The sequence below is a fragment of the Neolamprologus multifasciatus genome, chromosome 8, assembly GCF_963576455.1.
Source record: "Neolamprologus multifasciatus chromosome 8, fNeoMul1.2, whole genome shotgun sequence".
NCBI classification, from domain to species: domain Eukaryota; kingdom Metazoa; phylum Chordata; class Actinopteri; order Cichliformes; family Cichlidae; genus Neolamprologus; species Neolamprologus multifasciatus.
Genome location: NC_140446.1, coordinates 26,205,591 through 26,228,484, shown reverse-complemented (window position 1 = coordinate 26,228,484; position 22,894 = coordinate 26,205,591). Strand labels below are relative to the sequence as shown.

Below are 22,894 nucleotides of genomic sequence, written 5' to 3'. Positions count from 1 at the left end.
CTAAATGTTTTGCATAATACAAACCCGTTGTAACTGCTGAGTAAGCATTAATATCCATTAAGTCTTTTTTTTTTTTTTTTACAAAAGCTACTTATATTTACTCAAGTTATATTATTAATCATTTAAATTTGAACCATTTTATAATATATATATAAGGTTTTCTGAACAGATTTCTGTTTTTTCCACTTACATTTAGCTGTGGGCAAAATTCCTAAAGTCCTGACATCACTAGCAAACAATAATTACATGCAGAGATAGAGAAAGACCAACAGGGCAGGTTGCAGATTCATTTCTGTGTTGCTTTTCAGTCAGATTTACAAATAAAGGCTTTCAAAGACTTCTGTGAGAGTCACAATTCTTGCAGTTTGGCTAATTCAAGCTGAAATAACACATAATGAACCCACCTTCAGCTGATTGAGATACGGCCTCCAGGTGCCGTCCATAAGCTGGACCCTGTAGCGCTTGGTAAAATATCCTAGGTAGGAGATGAAGGTGGTGATGAGGAGAACATCTCCACACAGAGTCCTTTCCTGCTTCTTGAAGTTCTCTACAGCCTCTGCCCAGCGAACATTCTCTGATGCTAGACCACCCACCTAAACAGAAAATAGCAGCAGACCACTTTTAAAGGTTTTTTTTTTCAGTTTTCCCAATGAAATACACGTCATTCCATCATCTTCCCCAAAGCCATTGTGGAAAAAAAATCAAAATCAAATGATGGCTGCTGCTGCCAAGGTGCCAAACCATAATTTAAGGAAATCTCCACAACAATGCCTTAATACCTTTGAGTTGTTTTTTTTAAATCATTTTTAGGTTTAAACACTCTCTGCTTGTGCACCTACACCACTACTTTTTACTTTTTAGCAATGACCCAGTGTCCCTCCAGGGATCAATAAAGTTCCCCTCAATATCTTATGTCCTCTAAACTTCAGAGGGCGCACGCACTAACACAGACTGCAACATCTCAGAGCACATCACAGAAATACCGTGTACTTCAGCAAGTTGACTGCATTTGCACTGACATTTTGGATTGACTAGGCAATAAGCACAACCTCAACCTCTGTTTGTTGCTTCTGTCAGGTCTTTTAGAAGCTTTCTCTGAATAATTTAGATTATCATACTAGCATTGTCAACATTCATCTTTGCATTTTGCTGCTGTAAGCAGGAGATTTACAAACCAAAAGATGATTACAGGATTTATGTGTATATGTGAATAGATATATATGTGTGTATGTAAATGTATTGTGGACCTAAAGGCAGAGACAACCACACTAACATGGGGCAAATATATCTATATCTATATCTATAGATATAGAAGTGGATAGATATCTATATATCTATAGATATCTATATACACACACACACATTATATATATATATATATATTAATGTGTGTGTGTGTGTGTGTATAAACACACTTTCACACTGGGTTAATTAACATTTGTCCTAGCAGTTTTTCCAAAAAATGGAATAAAGTTCCAGTTAGCACTTTAGGAACAAAGAAAATAATAATTACTGAGTTACAAAGTTAAATTTATTCATAAAAAGTCTGGTTGACCTTCTCCAAAATATCAAGTTATTGTCACCACTTATAATGACTCAGCTCTCATATTTGAACTACTATTAATCACTTTAGCCATTTTAACCACCCTTATTAAACAAGCAGCACGATATATAAGTGACAGATTTTTAAAGGAGGCTCTTTGTCTGCAGACTATTTTGAATACACATTTGAGACGGTCCCTATCTTGTGTATTATTCAAGATGGCAGCTTTTCATATGAAATCATGGAGTAGACACCTGTGCAATATCAGACCATTTTTCTTATTCTGCAGTGCACAAAATCTTTGCAGAAGACTGGATGAAATGTTATTTATAAGGATAAAGATGTCTAGCGGGTTTTTTTTAGCCTGTCAGTAAGTTGTGTCTCCATTACTGAATAAAGCCTTAGCTTCTAGCAGTTTAATTTTGCAGTACTTAGATAAGTATCATGTGAATTGCTCCTAAGACAGAAGGAAATGTCAGAATCTTCTGATGAAGCCTTAAAAGCAGGTTGTCTGTAATGACTCTTAAAAGCAGTTGTGCTACATGACAAATCAGCAGGATAAATGATGGTAATATGGTCAAATAAAGTAATTACTCTTTTTACTGGAAAGTGTCATTACATGACTCGGATCTAATTTCAACAGGCCAAACTGTGCAAGGTGCCTTGCTGGGCCCAGACTATCAAGCCCTCTAGTTAATGACTGAACAACAGTGCCGGGAGCAAATGTTCAATATGATACAGTCAGTCCATGATTGGTTGTCATCCATGCTTCCCTCCCAAGCAGCTCCACCTCACCTCACATGATATTACCTGATGCATGTGTGTTAAAAAAGATTCTCTGTCTTTACAAGCTTTGGTGGACTTCAGTGCTGAGCAGTAGGCACAGATTTTTTCTTTTATTGGTGAGTATTCACTCATCAAGCCAAACCATTAAATTCAGGTGTTCCAAGCACTTCCATCACCACAGGTGTATAAAATGTATAATTGAGCATTAGGGCAGGTTGCTTTTAGGAGCTCAGGAGTGTTACCATTGTGGTACCATTCTATCCGGTTGTTAAGTCTGACGTCACTAGCCGCGTCTGGGCCTAAACTCCGCTGCAGGTCCATATATCAAACGATCACTATGGCATTACTGAGAGTTGAAAAACTGTCTAAAGTCTTTCATCTTTAATAAAATGATCAGCGTTCTGCTCTACCAGGTGTAACAATTGAGTTTAACATCCAGGCATCCATGAAAACGGAATTTATGACATTTAACGGAGTTAGAAGTTAGCAGGAAGTTAGCTCGCTAGCTTCTATCTAAATACAATATAGCATGTTCTGACTGCGGGGTTTTGGAAACAAATTCAAACGTACAGCTCTGTTATCACTTCCAACATAAATGAAGACAGAAAACTAAACAGCAGAGACGTTTGTAGGGTTGCTGAAGTTTGGCTAGCTGGTATATAATGATGTGCTACGTGACCGCTAGCGACACAGCTATGTTAGCATAATATAAACAAGCTAACTTTCTTTTCCACTCGATAAAAGTGAACGTGAGTGTTCTTGGTGGTCAGGAACAAATGTAATCGCATGGCAGGATGCTGTAAAAGGACCAAACTTCAGCCAGGAGAACAACTGAGATAATCCATCCACAATACGAGGTTAGTCATTCATATACTGCTGCATGGGCTGGGCTGTAGTTACATCCTAAGGTTTTAAAAACTGAGCTTAAATAAATGATTAGCAGTAATAAAAGCCGAGGGAGGTCAACAGTGATCACTGACTGTTTTAGGAGCTTTTTGAGATTAAATAGAAGAAAATACATAATATTAAACATGTTAACAACACAAAAGCCACATTAAACGCAGACCCGGAAGTAGGATTCCTCACGTCATCACTTAACGACCGCATAGTCAGCTGTTGGTGGTATTATAACAAACTAGAAGCAGAATATCAGCAACTCAGCCATGAAAACTGGTGCAGAATTCACCAATTTGCTACAGACCTTTAAATTTCATGTGGCCTTCAGTTTAGCTCCAGAACAGTGGCACAAGAGCACAGAGAGCTTTATGGGTTTCCATCTGTTCAAAACCATTAGAGAGCATCGCTGACAAGTCTCTTGAGTGCTTCAAAGCCTCATTGTTATCACAAAAAAGTGTGATTTTGAGTTCCATCTGTAACCTTCCGAGGGTACGTCAGCGAAGGTGGACAGATGAAGGCTGACCCAAAGAAAATCAATGCAGTAGCTGATTGCCCCACTCCAACTTTTGCCGATGCTTTATATGTAACTAAAGCCACACCCTTGCCAGACTTCTCCTCAAAAGTCTCCTTTGTTTGGGCCCAGGAAGCAGGGTCAGGCTTCCAAGAGAGATTTTCATCTCTACTCAAGTTCTGATCAAACTAGTGATTCTTTTGAGAAACAGGATCACCAACTGAGACACTCAAAACATTTCTGCATAATTTCCTTTTATGTTAGTTATCTTGGGGAAAACAAATATCTAGTTTTTAATCTTATTTTGTTAAATATTTACGACCTTGATGATGTTGGTTGTCTGAAAAAGTAACATATCTTTTCCATTTATTTATACCAGTGGGACCACAATGGGGATTTCTGTCAATCATGTGTTATTATTAAATCATAAAACGCACAAAAAGTCACAAATAAATTGAAATTCATGACATTAATACTCTGCATGTACTCTGTAGCAATCCTATTTCTTCCCCAAGTCTGTATATGCAGTTGGCAGAATAACTACAGCATGAAATAGCAAAACTTTCAGGCCTTCATTCATTTCTGGCCCAAATAGCTTCTGTGCTATCTCATATGGCATCAGCTCCTCTTTTGATTGTATTATCAGATTAAGAAACTTTTGATATAGACATTGCGCGTCACCTGTCATTTCTTTTATTTCATTTTAAATCTATTTCCTCCCGATAATTGATGGTGAAGAGGATGTGGCTGGCTTCTTCAGTCAGCGCTTCTGATATCATTTTATGTGTGTTAGGCATAAAATCTGGCCTACACCACAGACAAGAAAGAACCGGTAACCCAGGTACCCAGCAAGAAAGGTGCTGACAGTTGTAACCTCAGAATAAAAAATATGACACAAATAATGCTTAATTGATTAAAAGTGTCTTAGTCTAAATGCTACAAATCAAAGATAAGACAAAATCAACATCAGATTTAAAATGCAGTATTGCAGTGTGCACACATCTGTAAGTATGTAAGCATGCTGTGACAGGAAACAGAGTGTATTTGTCTGTGGTAGTGGCTAGCTGAGTCTCTGCTGTTGCCCTCCTCACCAGACGGTTAGCCAGGGAAATGGTGTGCGCGGTTGATTCTGCTTCCTGTTGGCACTTGAGCTTGTCTGCAGTGGCCTTCTCAAACTTGGCTGTGAGCTTGGCCAGGTTCTCATTAAGGTGCTGATAGGCCACAAACACACACGCACACAAAAACAGAGAAAAAATTGGCACTTGTTAAAGTACAGTGTGGTCATAACGAATCCTAAGAGACAGAGATTAAAGACAGTCAAAGTGTTTCTATGAAAGAAACTTAGGAGTGTGTAGAAAGTTGGGTAAAACTTATCATTAGTCCCACTATGGATTTATTTGGCATATGGAAGCAATTAGCGCAAGGACAAACAGGATTAATCGGTGGAGAGGCACACAGGTTCAGTAGATTAGTTTGAGGATTGCTAATTCCCCTTGGCTCCGAACACACTCTCCACTCAAGCGATCTGACTGAGGGCTTGAAAAATGACAGCGAGAAGTCACGCTGGATCTTATTAATAGTCGTCACTCTGCACTCTGCAGGTTTTGATGTAAGCAGCAAAAGCTGCTGCAGCGTACCGAACCCAGTGCTCTGCTGGGGCTGTCTGATGCGCTGAATGTCAAACGCCACTGAGAAACAATTATTTACAGCTGCTTTTATCAATACGGCTTTCAGGCTGACAGATTTGGTTTTAGATTAATTAACTGCAAAAGCTTTTAAAAGCACTTGCAACAGCTTTGTATTGATGAAATGCTGTTGGTAGATCATTGCTGGAAGAACGTATGTGTCAACTGTCACTCAAGCGGTGGAAAAATAATTCTGAACTTTTGCTTATGGCTTCCAGTTGTTTCTATTTTATTTCTGCAGCACCAAAATCTTATTATAACTGCATATCTTCAGGTGATGGAGTTGTTGATCCTCACTGATGTCTCACGACTCTTTTATAGTGAGGTGCTGAGGATTTCTGACTTTTATAAGTCATTTTTCAACTCTCAGTCTCTTTTAAGTTTTAATACTTTTTTGCGCGTGTCACTGCGTTTGTGTCAAAGAAATGATAAGGCAGAAGACAAGGACATGCCTTCAAAGAAGAGTACTCCTTTCTTTAATAAAATGGTAATGCAATTTCAAAGAATATATCCTCTGGATTTTAGATATTGAAATTGTCTTCTTTTGAAACAGATACTTGTCAGGCAACAAATAAACTTTTCATTTCCTGTAGTCTCAGTTCAGTGCAGTGGCTTACATTGATTTTGCTTTTGATGGCGGCGAGCTTCTCTTGTGCAGCCGCCAGCTCTGCATTGGCCTTGCTTAGAGCCTGACGCTTCGGCTCCACCTCGCAGTAAACCTCGTAGAACTTGACGATGTTTAAAACCCAGGAGCACAGACCCGCTGCTGCATATGACTTGGATGCCACCAGGTCTGGCTGGAATTCTGGATCCTGGAGAAAAGGACACACATGCTGTCACATCCTGCTTCCAAATTCAAAATGCGTTAATAATTTCTCAGGCTGTCAGCAAATATCCTGAAAATGATAACATAAAATTTATATTAAATTATGGTTAAAATGCAGCATAAAATGTCTTTCTGTGTAATAACGTCAGGAGAGCTGTGTGGTAAAGTTGCAGGCTTAACACTGCTGCTGATGTGAAGTGAGAGAGAGTAATAAATGATTTACAACGCTTGGACATTAGCAGGCTTCTCACATACATTAGCTAGCTTAACTTTTGTAACTTTGTCTGCAAAACATACAGACGAAGATACACAGTTCTACATCAACATCAGTTTGGGCCTGAAATAATTCATCTGCAACTACGTGGTAATGATGGTAAAAAATTCATGATCCAACTCATGAGCATGAGAGGCTAACAAGGATATAGCTAGCTGTTTCTTTTCTTGGAAAATCTTTTGATATAGCTGCTACCTCTGTCAATTAAATGTACACCAAGAATGAATATCAATTTACAAATTAGTTTGTTATTGCAAAAAGAAGTGCTGACATATTTTTGTTTATTATATTCCTCTGGCACAGTCCTTTCATGTTATCCTGTGTAATTTGATCTGCAGCAGCTATTTTGGCTAAAGGATACAGGATATTATTGGATTCTCAAACACACAGTGTCAAAAGCTAATCGGTGATAATGAAAGTAAAATCATTTGGTGCACAGGCAGTTGGAAATGAACTTTTATGTATTTTTTAGACACAACATTAGCCAATGCTAGAGAGCTGATCCAGTGAAGCTAGCAACAAGTTTGAGCTAGCTAGCTTATGGTCATGGTTTTTCTCAGTTTGAACTATTTTACCTGTTTTTCCAAAATAATTATTTTTTTCATAAAGTACAGACATTAATTTCAGTTCAACAGTTCCTACATAGTGAACTTAAGCTGCACTTTACCTTTATTGGCCACACTGACATTCCTCATGTTTGCTCCACTGAACATCATCATCAGGACGGCTGTTAAATTTGTAATGCTTAATTTACTAGCTGATTTTCTCTCTGTGTCATTTCAACACTTGGCAGCCATAATGTGCCATTGTCATTATAATCACACCCCTACTAAATTTATGACTTATTAGTTGAGCTTGCCATGCGGCAGACATTGCACTCTGAACAGTGTTAGTAAGGACTTCAATGAGTAAGGGCTAATTGAACACTTACCTGCAGGTAAGGCTGAATGGCCTTAAGGCAAGCCTCTGGGATCTTTTCCTTGTTGAAGTTAATCAAAGAGTCCAGGAATGTGTCCACTTTGGCCATCATTACCTTTGCAGCCTTCCAGCTGCGATCCTTTGGGACTTTGCCACCAGGTGCCATCAGGACCATGACTGCTGCTGTGATGTTGGTCACTGCTGCCACTGGAGAGCCAAATGACTTCAGCTCAGTCAAGTTGTTCTGATGTAGGGAAGACAGACAGAGTCGTTAATAAAAAATGAAAGCTGTGATCGAATTGAGTTTGTATAAAAGTACTCGTCTGCGGTCTTCTGGGGGGAAAAGAGAGAAAGTGGAAAGGATTAGAATAAAGACAGAAGAACCTGTGCTGACTCTGAGAAGACAACAGAGAATTCTAATTAGGGCATCTTTAGAGAGCTCTAAGCAGTGATTGAACTGTCTGTTCTGCTTGTTTGAACAGAGAGCACCTTTAAACACAGAGGGTGTTTTTGAATATCCCCCAGGATGCTCATAAACCTACATGGGATGCAAGGATAAAGTAAAATGTCTGCAGAACACAGAGAAGACATTATTTTGGTGAAGACCTGGCTAAATCCTATGGCTAAATAATCTCCTATACAATTCAAGGCTTGTGTGCACGTAAGTTATTCCACTGAAGCTGGGAAAATGAAATTAAAACCAAGCAAGAAAAGTATAAAGTATGAAGTAAATCAATAAGTTACAGCAGGGGACAAGAGAGTAACTGACCTTATTGAGAGTGTTAAGGGCATCCTGAGCAGCAAGCAGGGCTGGCTCGGCTTTAGCTAAGTCTTCTTCACAGTCTCTCTGTTTGCCGCTGACTACCACAGCAATGGCAGCCACTTTTTTTTCTTCTTCATCAGCCACCGCCTTCTCTTTGGACACCTTCTCAGTTTCTATCCCAACCTCCTGGGGTCAGCACACAGAGTTTATTGCTAGGTTAACATGTAAAGTGGCTTAAATTACACAACTACTCTTTAATTAAGCAAAACTGGTATTTTAAACTGTAAAAAGACAAATCAAAAATCCAAGGTATAAGACTGAGAAACAAAGAATGCTCTGAGAAACAAAATGCAGGCGTTTTTTCTTCCGACTAATTTGACACTGAGGTTTAAGCCAAACTTTCTCTGAATATCTAATATTTTACTGAGCAGTTCCAGCCAAGACTAGAAATCCATCACATAGATAGGGACGCTGCTTCTGATATGACAGCCTAGTGCTTAATTAAGATTTATTTAACATCACACTTCATTTCTTTAAGCACTGCCAGAGAAATATGCCCCAAAAACACAGATACGTGTTTTGTTTTTGTTTTCTTGAGGTGCTGGTGTTATATATGTTCTTGCCTGTATAAGCTTGTCAGCATCCTCATTCTTCTGCTTGAGTTCCACTTCCTGAGCAGCCAGCTTGGCCTTGAGGTCATCCACCTATCAGAAGATGAGACACCGGAGAGCGGGAGGTCAGGAGGATTTGCCTGGATGAAGATCTGGATAAATGAGATCTTCAGCCAGTCAAATCCTTGTTCAATGGAGCAGTACAACACATTTCTGACAGAAGTATATGCTAAGAGTTACAAAGAGATGAGTGCCTACCAGCAAATCTGTAGGCAAGAAACGAGATTTTTTAAGAATGAAATTGAACAGACCAGCATTTATATGGAGTTTCTCTATTCTTAGCGTGTCTTTGTCCTGTCTTCCTCCCTTCACCCCAAAGAGGTTTGTTCCTGTCAAAAGGCAGTTTTTCCTTCCTGCTGTCACCAACGCACTGTGATTGTCTGGTTGTTGGGTTTTCTTTGTATTATTGTAGGATGTTGACCTTACAATATAAAGAGCCTTGAGGCAACTGTTGTTTTCATTTCGCTCTCAATAAAATAATTGAACTGAATAGTTTAAATCCGTGAGGAAAGCTTTTAGTATAGGCCTGTACAGGATTCGCACCCAATACTACAACCTGGCTGTGATTACAAATAGACAGAGTCACTGCGGTGAATGCTGAAACACCTCTGACCTGCAGAGATATAAAATGTATCAACCACCATCAGCTTAATATTGCAAAGGTCCCCCTCAGATCATCCAGTTATTGATCCATCCAGTTCACCAGCTTCAGCTTTTTTAAAATATCACAAACATGATACTAGCATCAGTCTATTTCTCCTAAAAAGAGTCACTGCTGAGATGTTGAACTGTACATTTAATTAAAACATGAAACAGTCTCCAGTTTACACAAGTTGAAAGGAAAAAAGTAACACAAAGATTAAGATGAAGGGAACAATGACTTGAGCACAGAGGCGGGCTACTGACAATAATCTATTTCTGTTTTGTTAAATGGTCTTGCAATCAGTGTGCATATCATTAAGACTAATGAATCTGCCACTATTACCTAACTGAATCTCTCAAGTAGTTTTGAAGGACTGATCGTTTTGTTTTTGTCGTTTGCATCATTGTTGGATCGTCATTATTAATACGACTGCTGATTGAGCTCAAAAGCATCTTAACTGAAAGCTAAACAACTCAGTTCTTCAAGGCAATAAATATGATTCTGTGTCTTATGAGAGTCAAAAAAATACGCTTCATAAAGGACGCTAAACATTTGCAGATACTATTTTGTGCCCTATAGGATTGTGCCATGGGTCATGCATGTGACCTTTTACTAGGGATGCAACGATACCAATTTTTTCAAACCGATACGATACCGATACTTGGATCTGAGTACTTGCCGATACAGAGTACAAAAACCGATACTTCTACCACACACACACACACAAATGCAATGAATTGGAAGACAGGTTTTATTTTATTCTCTGCCGATAAAAAATAAAATCTTAATAAAAATGACCACAAAAAAATTTCAAGTGAAAAATAAGCACTTCTGTTAAATTATTGCAGAGTCTCCACATTGTAATTTTAGAAAATATCACTGAACTATTGGCACTGTCTCGAGCTTTCAGAATAATAAATAAACACTTCTGTTCGGAATAAAATAAATACAAATTAGTTTTGCGAATAAAATAAACTCATATTGTAAACAAACAAACAAAATAATTATTATTAAATAAATAATAAAATATAAAAAATTGTAAAATAAATAATAAATAAAATAATAATTGGCCCCCTAGTGGCCAATCTAAAAAACTACAACAGAAATGACAAGCCACTCACTGATTAATGAAATAAGTTGGTATCGGTTCATGGTATCGGTTAACTTTTACGAGTATGAGTACACACACATTTTACAGTATCGGCCCCGATACCTGATACCAGTATCGGTATCGGATACCAGTATCGGTATCGGTGCATCCCTACCTTTTACCATTACTGTAAAAAAACTGTAACCTGTCCAAGCAGATAAAGGAAAAAAAAAGAGATGAACGGCATGCATAGTTTGAAAATATAAAAGCTTTAGGACTGGAGCTGCTATCAGCGCGCACACACACACACCACACACACACACAGACACACACAAATGAATAGACCAAAGACGATCATAAAGAGAAATTAAAGCTGTTACAAACTCCTCATAACTCCCTGACAACCAGGGCTCTACATTAACGTCCGACTCCATCAAAACATTGCACTGGGGAAATAAAAACAGACTGTTTTTCATGCTTGTCTTTCAGCTAATTAACAAACAGAAAAATCAGGCCTGAGGGAAGACGGCCCTTTTGGGTTGCGACAATTCTGTATAAAATATGCAGTTGAACATTAGACGAGCACCAAGTGAGCCATCAACATGATGAATAGGGGGTTGGGCAAAAGAGGGAGGGTGGGAAGAGGGAGAGGGGCAAAAAGGGACAAACTAATTGGTGAAAGACAAGCGTGATATTCGATATATCTGCGCTGCTTCGGTGTTTATGTGCTGCTGATAGAAACCCAAGTAGGAAAAACATGTCTCTGTGCCCCTGACTGTCTGTATAAAACAGCCCACTCTCACTCCCTGCAGCTGGAAATGTAAATTGGAACAACCATTTCTTAAGGCGAGAGAAAATTCAAAACAAAACCAAAAGGCTATACCCATTCATCCAAATGCGATGGCTTACGGACTCAAAACACACGTTTAAATTCAACAGAGTTTGGGATTCCAGTGTTTGCTTACATTGCCGTGTGGACTAAGTATAGCTTCATTCATGCAACAAAAAGACATCTGGCCGTTTGTGTGTTAAGGGAACGGGGTGTCTAATGTTTCCAGTATCCATATAAGAAAAAAACCCTCCCTTTTCTTTTTCCCAGTGCAAATAGCTGTCAGGAGTTAGCCTCTTTTGGTAGGAGCTAAGTTTAGAGCGATTACATGAAACACCTCCACACTGATTTGAACAGGAGAATTACTGCAAAGACGTACTTATTGCTACAGCAGTGATTAGTCATACTACACCTTTTATTTTTCATTCTGCTGTTATTACTAAATTGACCACTATTTGTCTAACTATACACCTACTTATCTATCTGTACTACTGCTCGTACTACTAATGGTCTTGCAGGAACTATATAATGCTACTCTATATGGTCACTTTATCAGAATATTGATTATATGCTGGCTTCCAGACCAATACAGATGGTCTGTATATATAGTTAATATTAAAAAAGGGTGAACTTGAATGCATTCATGCAATTAGAACGTAACAGATTGGGATAAATTACCTATTGTAACACATTTTTGATAAAATACTGGCCGTCGTGTATACCACAAGTCATTTAGTAGTTCACAAGGAATGCTCTGGCCCCTTATTAGTAAGCGAGACAAAATAAATTATTGTCTTTAATCTACTTTAGCAAAACCTACGATTACAGCTGCTAATTTATCAGAACTTCCTACTGCAACTCGTACACATTCTAGTAATACTTCTACAACTGCTTCTACCAGAACTCACAGTACATCTACTACTTGTATTAGTACTACTTATACTAGAAGTAGTACTACAGTTAGCATGCAATATTACTTCAGCTGGTAGTACCACAGCACATGCACAAATATGTCACAACGCAAACTAACCAAAGGTAGAAATCCACCTCTGTAAAACTGAAGAGGGAAAAAAAACATGAAACTAATGTGTTCTCTGGGGAGCAGATGACTCATACACACACACATACCCACATACAGTACACACACACACACACACACACACACACACACACACACACAAAGATCCCTTGCTTGAACCCTTCCGGTCGTTGTTTATCATGACCGCCGCAGCCCCTGGTGAGCCACGGTTTCCCTTGCACAGAATGTTAAATAACAGTACTTATAATAGGGCAGCCATCAGTGTGAATGCACTAACAAATACAGGGTGCACTAATGGTGGCTTGCTGCTGTAAAGGGTATGCTCTCTAATTAGAAGGCTCCTCAATTATCATACAACCCCCCCCACCGTATATTTCATATATGTGGCTGTGTGGCTGCGTGCGTGCATGCATGTGCGTGTGTGCATGCATGTGCATGTGCGCTAGTCTGTTCCTACAGTAAATGGGAGACGGGAAACAAAACTTCGCTCTGCAGCTTTCAACACTAACGTCACTTGTTTATGGGGTGTTTATGTATGTGTGATCTTGTGCGGGTGGAAATGTGTGGGCCTGTTTATGCAAAGCGCTGGAGATGCATGGTATGTAACAGTGAAACTGTGTGTGCAGGGCTGTGTGTGTATGTGAGGCTTTGCTTTTACTCAACAGGTTTAGTATACCCGCATTCATTAGGGCTGCCTCACACGCAGACTTTCTGTTACATTATTCATATTCCATATTGCTCTTCTGAAAAGGTTTAGAGATGGGAAACGTTTAAACAAATTGATCCAGGTGTATGTATTAAAAAGGGAGACATTAAATGATTTGGATAAACATTTTGTAATACAAATGAAAAAACAAAAATTAGCCATGTATTTGTCTGCTCTACCTACGGTTTAGTAAGATTAACAGGCTGCCTGTGGCACACAGAACAAATGGCCACAGTAGCAGTCTAAATCCACTGCTGTTACTAATACAACTTAACTATTACTACCATTAATACTGCCTTTACTCTTGCCACCACTATGTTAATTATATATATATATCACTTCTACCACTGCTAACCCTAGCTCTTTATAATTGATGTCACACTATTGAGCATTTGTAAGGTATTAGCAAGTGCTTAACTAATCATACACCTTAGTATGTCATTCATAAATACAGATATGTTTATCCATCTGTTACTGTTACACCATGTACAGCTATCACTTCAACTACATCCCTGCTAGTAAAAATCATATATCTGTATTTATTATAATGTCATACCCATAATGAGAAAGCACTACTTCTTCAACTGTCATTGCTAATATTATAAATGCTAGCTCTACTACCTCTGTGCTACTGTGACATCCAAGTTAATGAAGTCTAATTAAAAGGCCTTAAAGTCAGCATTGACCCTGTCACTATATTAGAGCCACTCCATATACTTGGCATCTGGCTTAAAAAAGCTAAATGTGAAACTTAAGGATACAGCACACTAATTAGTTGGCAACTTGTCCATCATGAGGAATTAGCCATTAAATTATCCTGTTTTATTCTCTTTTCTGACTCTGATTCAGTAACTAGAACTTCGTGTTGCATTCAGTAAACATTATTATGATGAGTTCATAGGCTTAATCTCTCAAATCAAGTATTGAGGTCACAGAGGAAAAGATTCAAGAGTCATTTTCCCATATACTACAAAATTAAAAGTCCTTCCGCAGCCACATGAGCCTTTATTTCATTATGTATTTATTTAACAAGGGCAACGAATGTTAGTGAATATCAACATACCAAAAATATTAGGTCTGCAGGGATAAGTGATGGATGGAGGGAATTTTATTTTAGTCACATAAATCCTAAACAGGGAGGAGTAAAGAAGTCAGACTAGATCACTAGCCAGTTGGAAAATATAAGAAAATAAGATGTATTTAATTTGATGGGCTTCTGGACAATTTATTAAATGGTGGAAATAAGTGCAATGACGCAGTTGCAGGGTTTGCAATGCCCTACAATCCACAATGATGTAACTAGTTCACTTAAGTAATAGCCAACATTCTACCGAGGTCAGCGCAAATTAGAGAGTCAAAAATCTGCAGACCCATTGAGGGAGCGGGAAGGAGAGAGTGGAATCGCTACTAACCAAAATAATCTAGTGTAAGGCAACTCTGTCTGAGAGTGCACAGTGCATAGGGTTCTGAGGATGGAGAGTCAGGTGGAGTGCTGAATTTAGTCGAAGGAAAGCTGCTTTATTACAAACTGTTCCACCCTGTGAACCTGAAACTACGTACAACAGCTGACCTGTATGATATGTAGAACAACAAAGATGATTATGAGTGATCACTGTTACTATGTACGGAGCCCCGCAGGGGACATGGGAGAAAAAAAATTAAGACGGACTTTTGCGAGATCTCGCAAAACTAACTCGGGATCTCGCAAAACAAACTCGGGATCTCGCAAAAGTTTTAGCCGCATTCTTCCCGTTAGCTTCGAACTAACGGGAGGTCGAGACCTACTACAGCCGGGAGGAACGCCACTTTCCCGGCACATCGTGCCTCGACCTCCCGGTCGGCTTCGAGCCAGCGTCCGAAGAATGCGGCTAAAACGTTTGCGAGATCTCGCAAAAGTTTTGCGAGATCTCGCAAAAGTCCGTCTTAATTTTTTTTTCTCCCATGTCCCCTGCGGTGCTCCGTAACTATGTTACTGTGCCACATTCACATTTTTTTTGTAGCACACAGCAACATTCAGGCATAAATCTAACACACTTACACATATTTATTAATAGCTGAATTTTCCTAGACATTTCACTTTTAATCATTACAGATTCAACCTCAGAGACGTTGCGTGCCGTGTGCGCACTGCTGAGAAAAAGAGCTCAGTTCAGTTAATTTCTGCTCTTTTAATGAAAACTCCAGTATTATTGGGGCTAAATAAGTGGGGCTCACCTCTAAACACTCAGCGTGAGGATGGCATGAAGGGTTTTAGCCAAAGTTTTGGCCCTGCTCTCACAGATTTGCGCGTACACAAAGTGCCAATTACACTCATTCTGATAACATTTCCCCCTCTTAAAAAAGACAACCCTAGTAGCAACCATCACAGCCACCTTAGGCATCAGACATGCTTTTTTGGAATTGGATTTTGTGCAACTTGCAGTAAATTGTGTGCTGCAAACTGCAAACATGTGAATATTCTCCTGGAAGGGAAACTCTTACAACTACATATATCATGAGGCTAGCTGCAAAGATAATCCTGTCCACAACTTTCACTCACAAAATTGACATCTTAGGTAAATCCAGTAGTTTTTTTAACACCAAAAGGTTTTGTACTGTCACAGTAAACCTTTCCCTAAATGCTCCTCCTTCTTTAGACTTGTAATGCAGAGGTATTTTTCACAAGCTCTTATCGTTTAATTAACCTGAATAAAACAACAAGCTAAGAACAACTTGTGGTGGATTAGATGTATTTTGTAGACCATCTTCTGCCTATTGTAGTTTCAACCCAGCGGACATCCAGAGTCATGCTGTTAAGGAGACTAGTGCTAGGTTGCTCAGATTTTCAGTGCACCACTCTTCTCTTCTCCTAAGCCCTTATCTATTTTCCTACCCACCTTTCTTTGAACACGATGACATCTTTGATGAAGGAGATACTTTTGAAACATGTTCTGAGAGCTTCTTTCTGCCTGGCTCTCAAAGGTCAAATGGCATATTGGCCATTTTAGGTCAGAAATAATGCTTCACTTACAGCACAAACACTATCATAGCTTTAACTATGACCTATGGAAGAAAAAAAATTGCTATAATAACAACAAAAACCAAGAAAATTAGGATAAAGCGTTAAAAAATGCTTAAGAGGCAGAGAAATGTTGAAGGCAAAAACAGAAACAAGCTCATGTTTTCATACAGAAAAAACATAGTACAAGGCATAAAAGAGTATTTTAAATAGTTAACATGGAGTCTATGAGCTGTATTTGGCAAAATAAAATATTCACCATATTAGTTAGTCAGGACATTGATTCTTTTTTCGAGACTGAATACTAAATTGTAACAAGAAGAGATGCAAGACAAAACAAAAGAAGCCTCTTTGACTTTAACCTGGACCTTGAAGCAGCTAAATGGCCTTACCCACCAAAGCCCTTTTTAACAGCACAGAGCTGACTGATGAAATCTGGTGCCTTGTTATGTAAAGTCTCATATGTAATTAAAGATACTTTGACATGGATTCTCAAAAAAAATCACAAGTGCATGTGATGATACTGATGTGGGAGCATCTGGTCGTTGTCAGTATCCAGGATGCACGAGTCTGCACAAACTAAAGATGAGCTACAGCTCGGGCATGAAAGCAGTGCAATGAGGTATTGTTGACACACACACACACAGACACACACCTATATAAGTGCGTGTGTCTGTGTGTAAGAGAGGGAGAGAGAGAAAGAGAATTTGGACTTTATTTTCCACATCTGCTGCAGTTGTGCCTTTAGCCTCTGGTACTTCTCTGTGCTCCTTCTTTCTGATGCTACTGTTGGCTGGCGTTGTCACATTTATCCCACATTTACAGACTTGTGTTCCTTGTCAACCACCAACCAGATATAGGTTGGTGGTTGGTAGCTGGGGCACTTTGTCTGTCTGTGTAGCATCTCTGCACAGACGGCAACTGTCAGCTGTGGTACACTTTTGCATTATGGATCAGAGCCAGCGAGTCAATGTTTCGCTCAAGCATACAGCTTGATAACATTCATGTATAGGAAGTGGCTGGTAGTTACTCCACTCCTAAATCTATATCAGTATCCACTCTTTGCATTGAGTTGGCTTAAGGGGTTTGAGTCCTATGCATAACAACAGTGGGGACAGTGCATCATTTTGGTATATGCCACACTTATGTGACTTATGTGATTGCTTTGGAGTCGTGCATTAATGCATTGGCTTTATACTGTGTTTATACACTCCAATATCCATGTGTGGGGCATTGGGTTGTAGGCTTTCTTGTACTCAATCCAGCCTAGTGTTGGAGTCCTAGTGTACCATTCGTAAAATACATGAAGCCACTATTGATTAATGACTTGTTAATCACAAGTCGTGAGCAAGTAAGTAAGGATATATTTGTTTAAATTCCTTTCTGGCTCAAATGTCAAGGTCTAGGTCAAGGTAACTTTATTTATACCCATAGGCAAGGTAAATTTGCTTTACAGAAAAAATGACAGCATTTGGCATCCCTTTGAAAACACACATACCTAGTAAAGATATAAACCTCACTGTGGCACATATATAGTAATTTTAATATTTCGAATCAAAAACAGTTCTTATTTAATTCAGTGACAGCAACGGGGACAAAGCTATTTTTATAACGCTTTGTCCTGCATCTCAGAAATAGAAACCTCCGTCCTGAGGGAAGAAGCTGAAATTCACCCCTTAGAGGATGGGAACCATTTTTAAGGATTGATAAAGCCATCCTCTGTACCTGCTTAGAGTACAGGGAGGCTAAACAAGACTGTGGCTCACCTATCAGACGACTGATTTAGAGAGTTTTTCTCTGTGACAGAGGTCTGACCAAACCATGCCACCAAACAAAAGGATAAAACAGACTCTTTTTTTACTTTGTAAATTATGTGGACCATAATTTACAAAGTACAAATTTCCTGCTATATTTAGTGAAGACTTTAAACTACCACTAGAGCCCATAACGAAATCAGGAAAAGTGTCTACTCAGGTTAAAGAGCAAGGAAGCGTTTCCTCACAGACTTCCATAGAACGGGAATTGTGAGCAGAGCAGCTGTTGGCCAGTAGAAAAAAGAAAGAATGCAGGTTTGAGACACTGGATCTGTATCAGGCTGAATCAGTTTTGGTATCGAGAGCTAATTTTTCCCTTTTATGACAAAAACTTAATTTTCAATGTACAGCTTTCTCGTAAATTTTATTAAACATTTTATATCTTTAACATTCTCAGCTTATCACAGTTTTATTGTTTAGAACGTTTCAATTTTATTTTAATTTTATTTTTCTCTTTTTCATTACTATACAGTCACACTGTATCTTATTTTAATTGATGCTGCTTGGCCTGTTTTGCATTGTGTATTTATTTTAAAAAACGTTTATATATATATATAGTCATAAAATGAACAACATTTTGCTTATTCTTTACTTTTGGAGTATTTTGTAATGCTGGTTTTCCCGACCAAGGTTTTCCAGTTTAATATTTCACTGTGCCTGCACCGTGACCTTGCATAATCCAGTAACTCCCCAGCGCAACCATCCTATCTAAATACAATCATATCTGGTTTTAAAAAAAGATGGCAAGAGCCAAAACTACCAGTCGAGACTCGACAATGAAAGTGTGACCTTTATATACAGTTTATAACCTTGGTATCACCGACTGTTTCAAAATTCAAAATTATTCTTTGCAGCATGATACACATAGTTCTAGTAAGAGTAACACTTCTAAATAATAAAAAGGTTGTTTTTTCTTTGACTTTGTATAAATAAATATGTGCTTGAAATCAGAGAGAAATGATAAAGAACACTTTGGATTGTTGTTCTAACTATTAGATATTCTATTTCCATTAATATATAAAACAATCTATACACAATGCTTACATTAAAGAGGCATTTTACAAACTGATATCCAAGTTTAATAACACCATTTAGTAAATGAGGATTGTGGTAAGATTATTTTGTGAACTCATGCTTCCAGTTTCTACATCACACTTTTGTAAGTTACCTTTTAAACTAGGGCTGGGTATCGTCACTGATTTCTAGAATCGATTCAATTCACGATTCGATTCAATTCGATTTGAATCTGGGAAATTTTGCCTCAGACAGTCAGAAATATTATAATTCAGATCAGTACATTTACATATTTTTGTATCTATAAAAAGGAAGCTGACACTCGCAAGACTTTATCAAAGGTGTGAGCGTCACAGCAGATGCCTTTGTGTCAAAGTAACTGAAGATAAAACACAGAAAAACATGAAGGGGATTTTCCTGGCCTGGGATTTTATAAAAAATATTCTGCAGTAGATCAAAAACGAAAGAAAACCATTAATCAACTTATGAACATTACCTCTGACGTTATAGCGGTTTTATTAGAAACACGGCTAAGCGTTTTGCATTTTGCATAATTTTAAAAAGTTCAAATTAGTTAAGTAGCCTATTGAAGATAATTGGCAAACCTTCTGGAGGAAACCTGGTCTTGTTAGGAGAGATGGCATCCATCCCACTTTGGATGGAGCAGCTCTCATTTCTAGAAATATCGACAAATTTATTAAACCCCTTGTAGAGGAATTTCTTTCACTAAGGTATTAATCACATTATTTCATTGTTTTAACATGTCTGACACTCATACTTAAGACAAATGGTAGGGGGTGTAGCAAAGATGTTGGGGAAACAGGAACTCCAGAGGACCAGTCTTTTGTCTCTTGAGGACTCTGGGAAGTAGCAAGGGAGTGTGAACTTTAAGGTGTGAAACAGCTGTGTACTGCCTTTGTTCCTGAAGAAGGTATTTAACTGAGAGGTTGACTTTGGCTCAGAGAGACTCTGCTGACCCTGCCCCGTGGTCATGCAGGGGCTTCACAAGCTTGTTTGTATGTTGTGTGCATGGGAATAAAAGAATGTTAGCTACCGCTCACCGCTCGTCTGCAGACTTTATTTAAGTGGAAAAACTTCCACAACAAAATGGCGCTGCGAGCAGGGTGGTCCGTGTGGTCGCTGAACAACGGTTCCGTGGACGGGCTGATCACCCCTGAGGGAAAAGGTACCTTTGTCCTACCAGCTGTTGAAGCGAAGGAAATGGAGGAGTCACGGAGCCGTGTGTTTCAGTCACCACCGAGATCATCGATTTTGAGGGGACTTCTGCAGATGGGTGAGTTGTAGCTAACTTTGTATACAGTTATGAGGAGTTTTTTGTCTGGCCGAGGGGGAGAACGCTGGCCGACCCCGGAGTTCGAGTCTCCGGGAGGAAAAACCTGGTGGTTTGAGGCCCCAGGCTTGTGTTGGGTACGGCTCATCACAAGGACATTGGCTCGAGCACGTTGTTGGGGAGAAGCCGGCCCAGACCTGTGTTCGGTCGAAGTACGTCACAGGGACAGCAACTCGGGTACACTGTCGGGATCCATTTCCGTGTACTATAGTGCATGGAGTGGCGGTGTTCGTTCCTTGGTCCGTAGAAGGCAAGGGCCTCACGGGGGACGCCTCGTGTAGTAAAATGGGATCTAGATCCAGTAGATCGGCAGACGTTCCACCAGGCGGCCGGAGACAAAACTCAATACGTGACTGTATGGTAAGAATTGAGTAAATGTGTAGTGTGTAAGATTGCAGAGAATGGTTGTGTGGGAAACGTTGATGTGTGTGTAAAAACAGTGAGAAACGGGGTTACAAAATGTTGGAAATGGGGAACAAAGAAAAAAAAAAAGAAAAAAGAGAGGAGTGTAGAAATGTGTGTAACAGTTGTTTCCAACTAGAGGGAGAAGGTGGTACTGCAGGCCACCAGCTCCCCTAGGGTGGACACACATGAAATTTTTTTTTTTTAGCAGAATTGTTGATGAAAATGAGCAATAAAATTAGGGCAAGGGTTTTGTGTTTAATGATCAAAATGTCTCAGTGTGTCACTTGCAGGTGAAGAGCAGACCTGGATCAATTTTCCACGTGCAGCAGTCGGAAGAAAATTATAGGTTAACACCATTAGAAACACTCAAGCCAAGTTTTTGGCTAAATTGTTTTACAGCTTAACTTCCACGTGTTTGTCACCCTGAGAACACAAGCTCCAAGAATCTCTCCCTGAAGACAAGAAATGCAGTTTCAGAACAATGAGATGGATCTCGAGAGCTCACAGCAGCATCCTGAGCAGTGAAGAAAAGGTCCAGCAGCAACAGCTGTGCAAGACAGCGACAGCAAGGAGAAAAATGGCATCATCATGACTGGATGGATGGATGTGCATTTCCAACGAGCTGCACCTTCACTGTGTGTGAATGGACTTTTGAAAAGACTGCTTGAGTTGAACATTTGCCACTTTCAGCGCAAAAATGGCAAAATGAGACCGTGGAAAACAGGACAAAGCTGAAAGACAACTGACTCTCACTGGACTGCTGCAAGGGGGAGAGATGAGATGAGACCACAGTCAAAGGAGAAGGGGACAACATGGAGGAATGCTGTTGTAGTGTGGGAATGAAATTTGGGTTTAGGAAACTGGGAAGAAAAATGACTGCCTTGCGTGGAGAATTGAAAAGTGTCTGCAGCACCGCAAAGAGGAGAGGTACACAAAAAAATAACACAAACAGAAAAATGCATTAATCCTACTAACACAAACACACATGCAATGAAGCTCATGAAGACCAAATAGCATTTTAAGCATGCATTTCTGTTACCGTCATCTTGTCCGGTTCACTTAGTGGGTTAAGAAGTGATACATAGACTAGTGAACTAGTATTATTTTTGGGGAAGGATGATTGAATCATTGCAGGGGTGAACAGAATGCTGCGGGAGGGTCAGATGAGTGGGGACTAATAGATTATTGAGTTTCTGGTTTCTGATGTGTGAGGGAGGTCTTATCGTGACACACATCTGGGTACATGGGGAAAACAAAAACTCATTTTCTAATAGAATATTGTTGTTGTGTGAGGTGTGTGACTGGTGGATGAAAGTTTTGGAGATTTACTGATGCATTTTCCTTTGGTACCACTTTGAACCTGGCAATTAGTTGTTTTGATCTATCATTCTAAGGGAGTACGCTTAGACAACTTCTAAAAGAGGCCTTCATGTTTTTTTTATTTTTAACAGTGCACTGAGATTTTTGTTTGGCAATTTTCTCTTTTTCAAGCAGGCCTGCAAGATCGGAATCGAAAGCGCTATACAACATGTTGATCAATCGCAAGTGAGCTTCTCCAAAATTAAAATGGGCTCAGGAGAAAGCCACTTATTTGGGACAATCAGAAAACAAGTCCCTGGCAAAAAGGATTCAGCGAGGTAATCCAGTCTAAATTCTTTTTTTATTTTTTGAAATGACGTCATTGCTGGCAGTAGAAACTTATTGCGACACAAGAGGTTCTGCTATCAGCAATAAACACGGGGACTGACTGGACTGACAAAAACCTGACTGACTTGACACCAATATGCAAGATTGCACCTCCACCCAGAGAGACAAAAGGGTGGATGTATGTATGTATGTTTCTTTTTACAGGAGCAGAAAGGTGACAGCAACATCCTGGGTTGCATGGGCTTTTGAGCCGTGCTGACTTAACCTTTTAATTGCCACTTTCTGTGTCTTTGTGAATTTACCAGCGGTGTGTTATTCATGACCTTGTATTGTTTACAGTGCAGAGGTCACTGTGAGAAAGTGTGCATACAGACGTGCTGCGCTAACATCTATATCACTTTTTTCCACAGCAGAGAGCATAATCATATGATCTAATCACATGATTTACAGCAGGACACACCACTGGCTAATGTTTTTTCTTACA

The 22,894-nt window shown here is 39.3% G+C and overlaps 1 protein-coding gene across 2 annotated transcripts in view; it reads right to left on the bottom strand.

Annotated features, from left to right (window-relative positions):
* The window catches only part of dnah9 (dynein, axonemal, heavy chain 9), a 223,534-nt gene that overhangs the window by 66,577 nt on the left and 134,063 nt on the right, over positions 1 to 22,894 (bottom strand). For both annotated transcript variants that reach the window (XM_085171014.1, XM_085171015.1), the window contains 6 exons: positions 8,827 to 8,907; positions 8,210 to 8,389; positions 7,454 to 7,684; positions 6,040 to 6,234; positions 4,829 to 4,948; positions 405 to 593 (listed from right to left, as the gene is read on the bottom strand). In XM_085171014.1, coding sequence (XP_085027140.1) covers positions 405 to 593; positions 4,829 to 4,948; positions 6,040 to 6,234; positions 7,454 to 7,684; positions 8,210 to 8,389; positions 8,827 to 8,907 — 996 coding nt within the window. The remainder of the gene's footprint in view (positions 1 to 404; positions 594 to 4,828; positions 4,949 to 6,039; positions 6,235 to 7,453; positions 7,685 to 8,209; positions 8,390 to 8,826; positions 8,908 to 22,894) is intronic.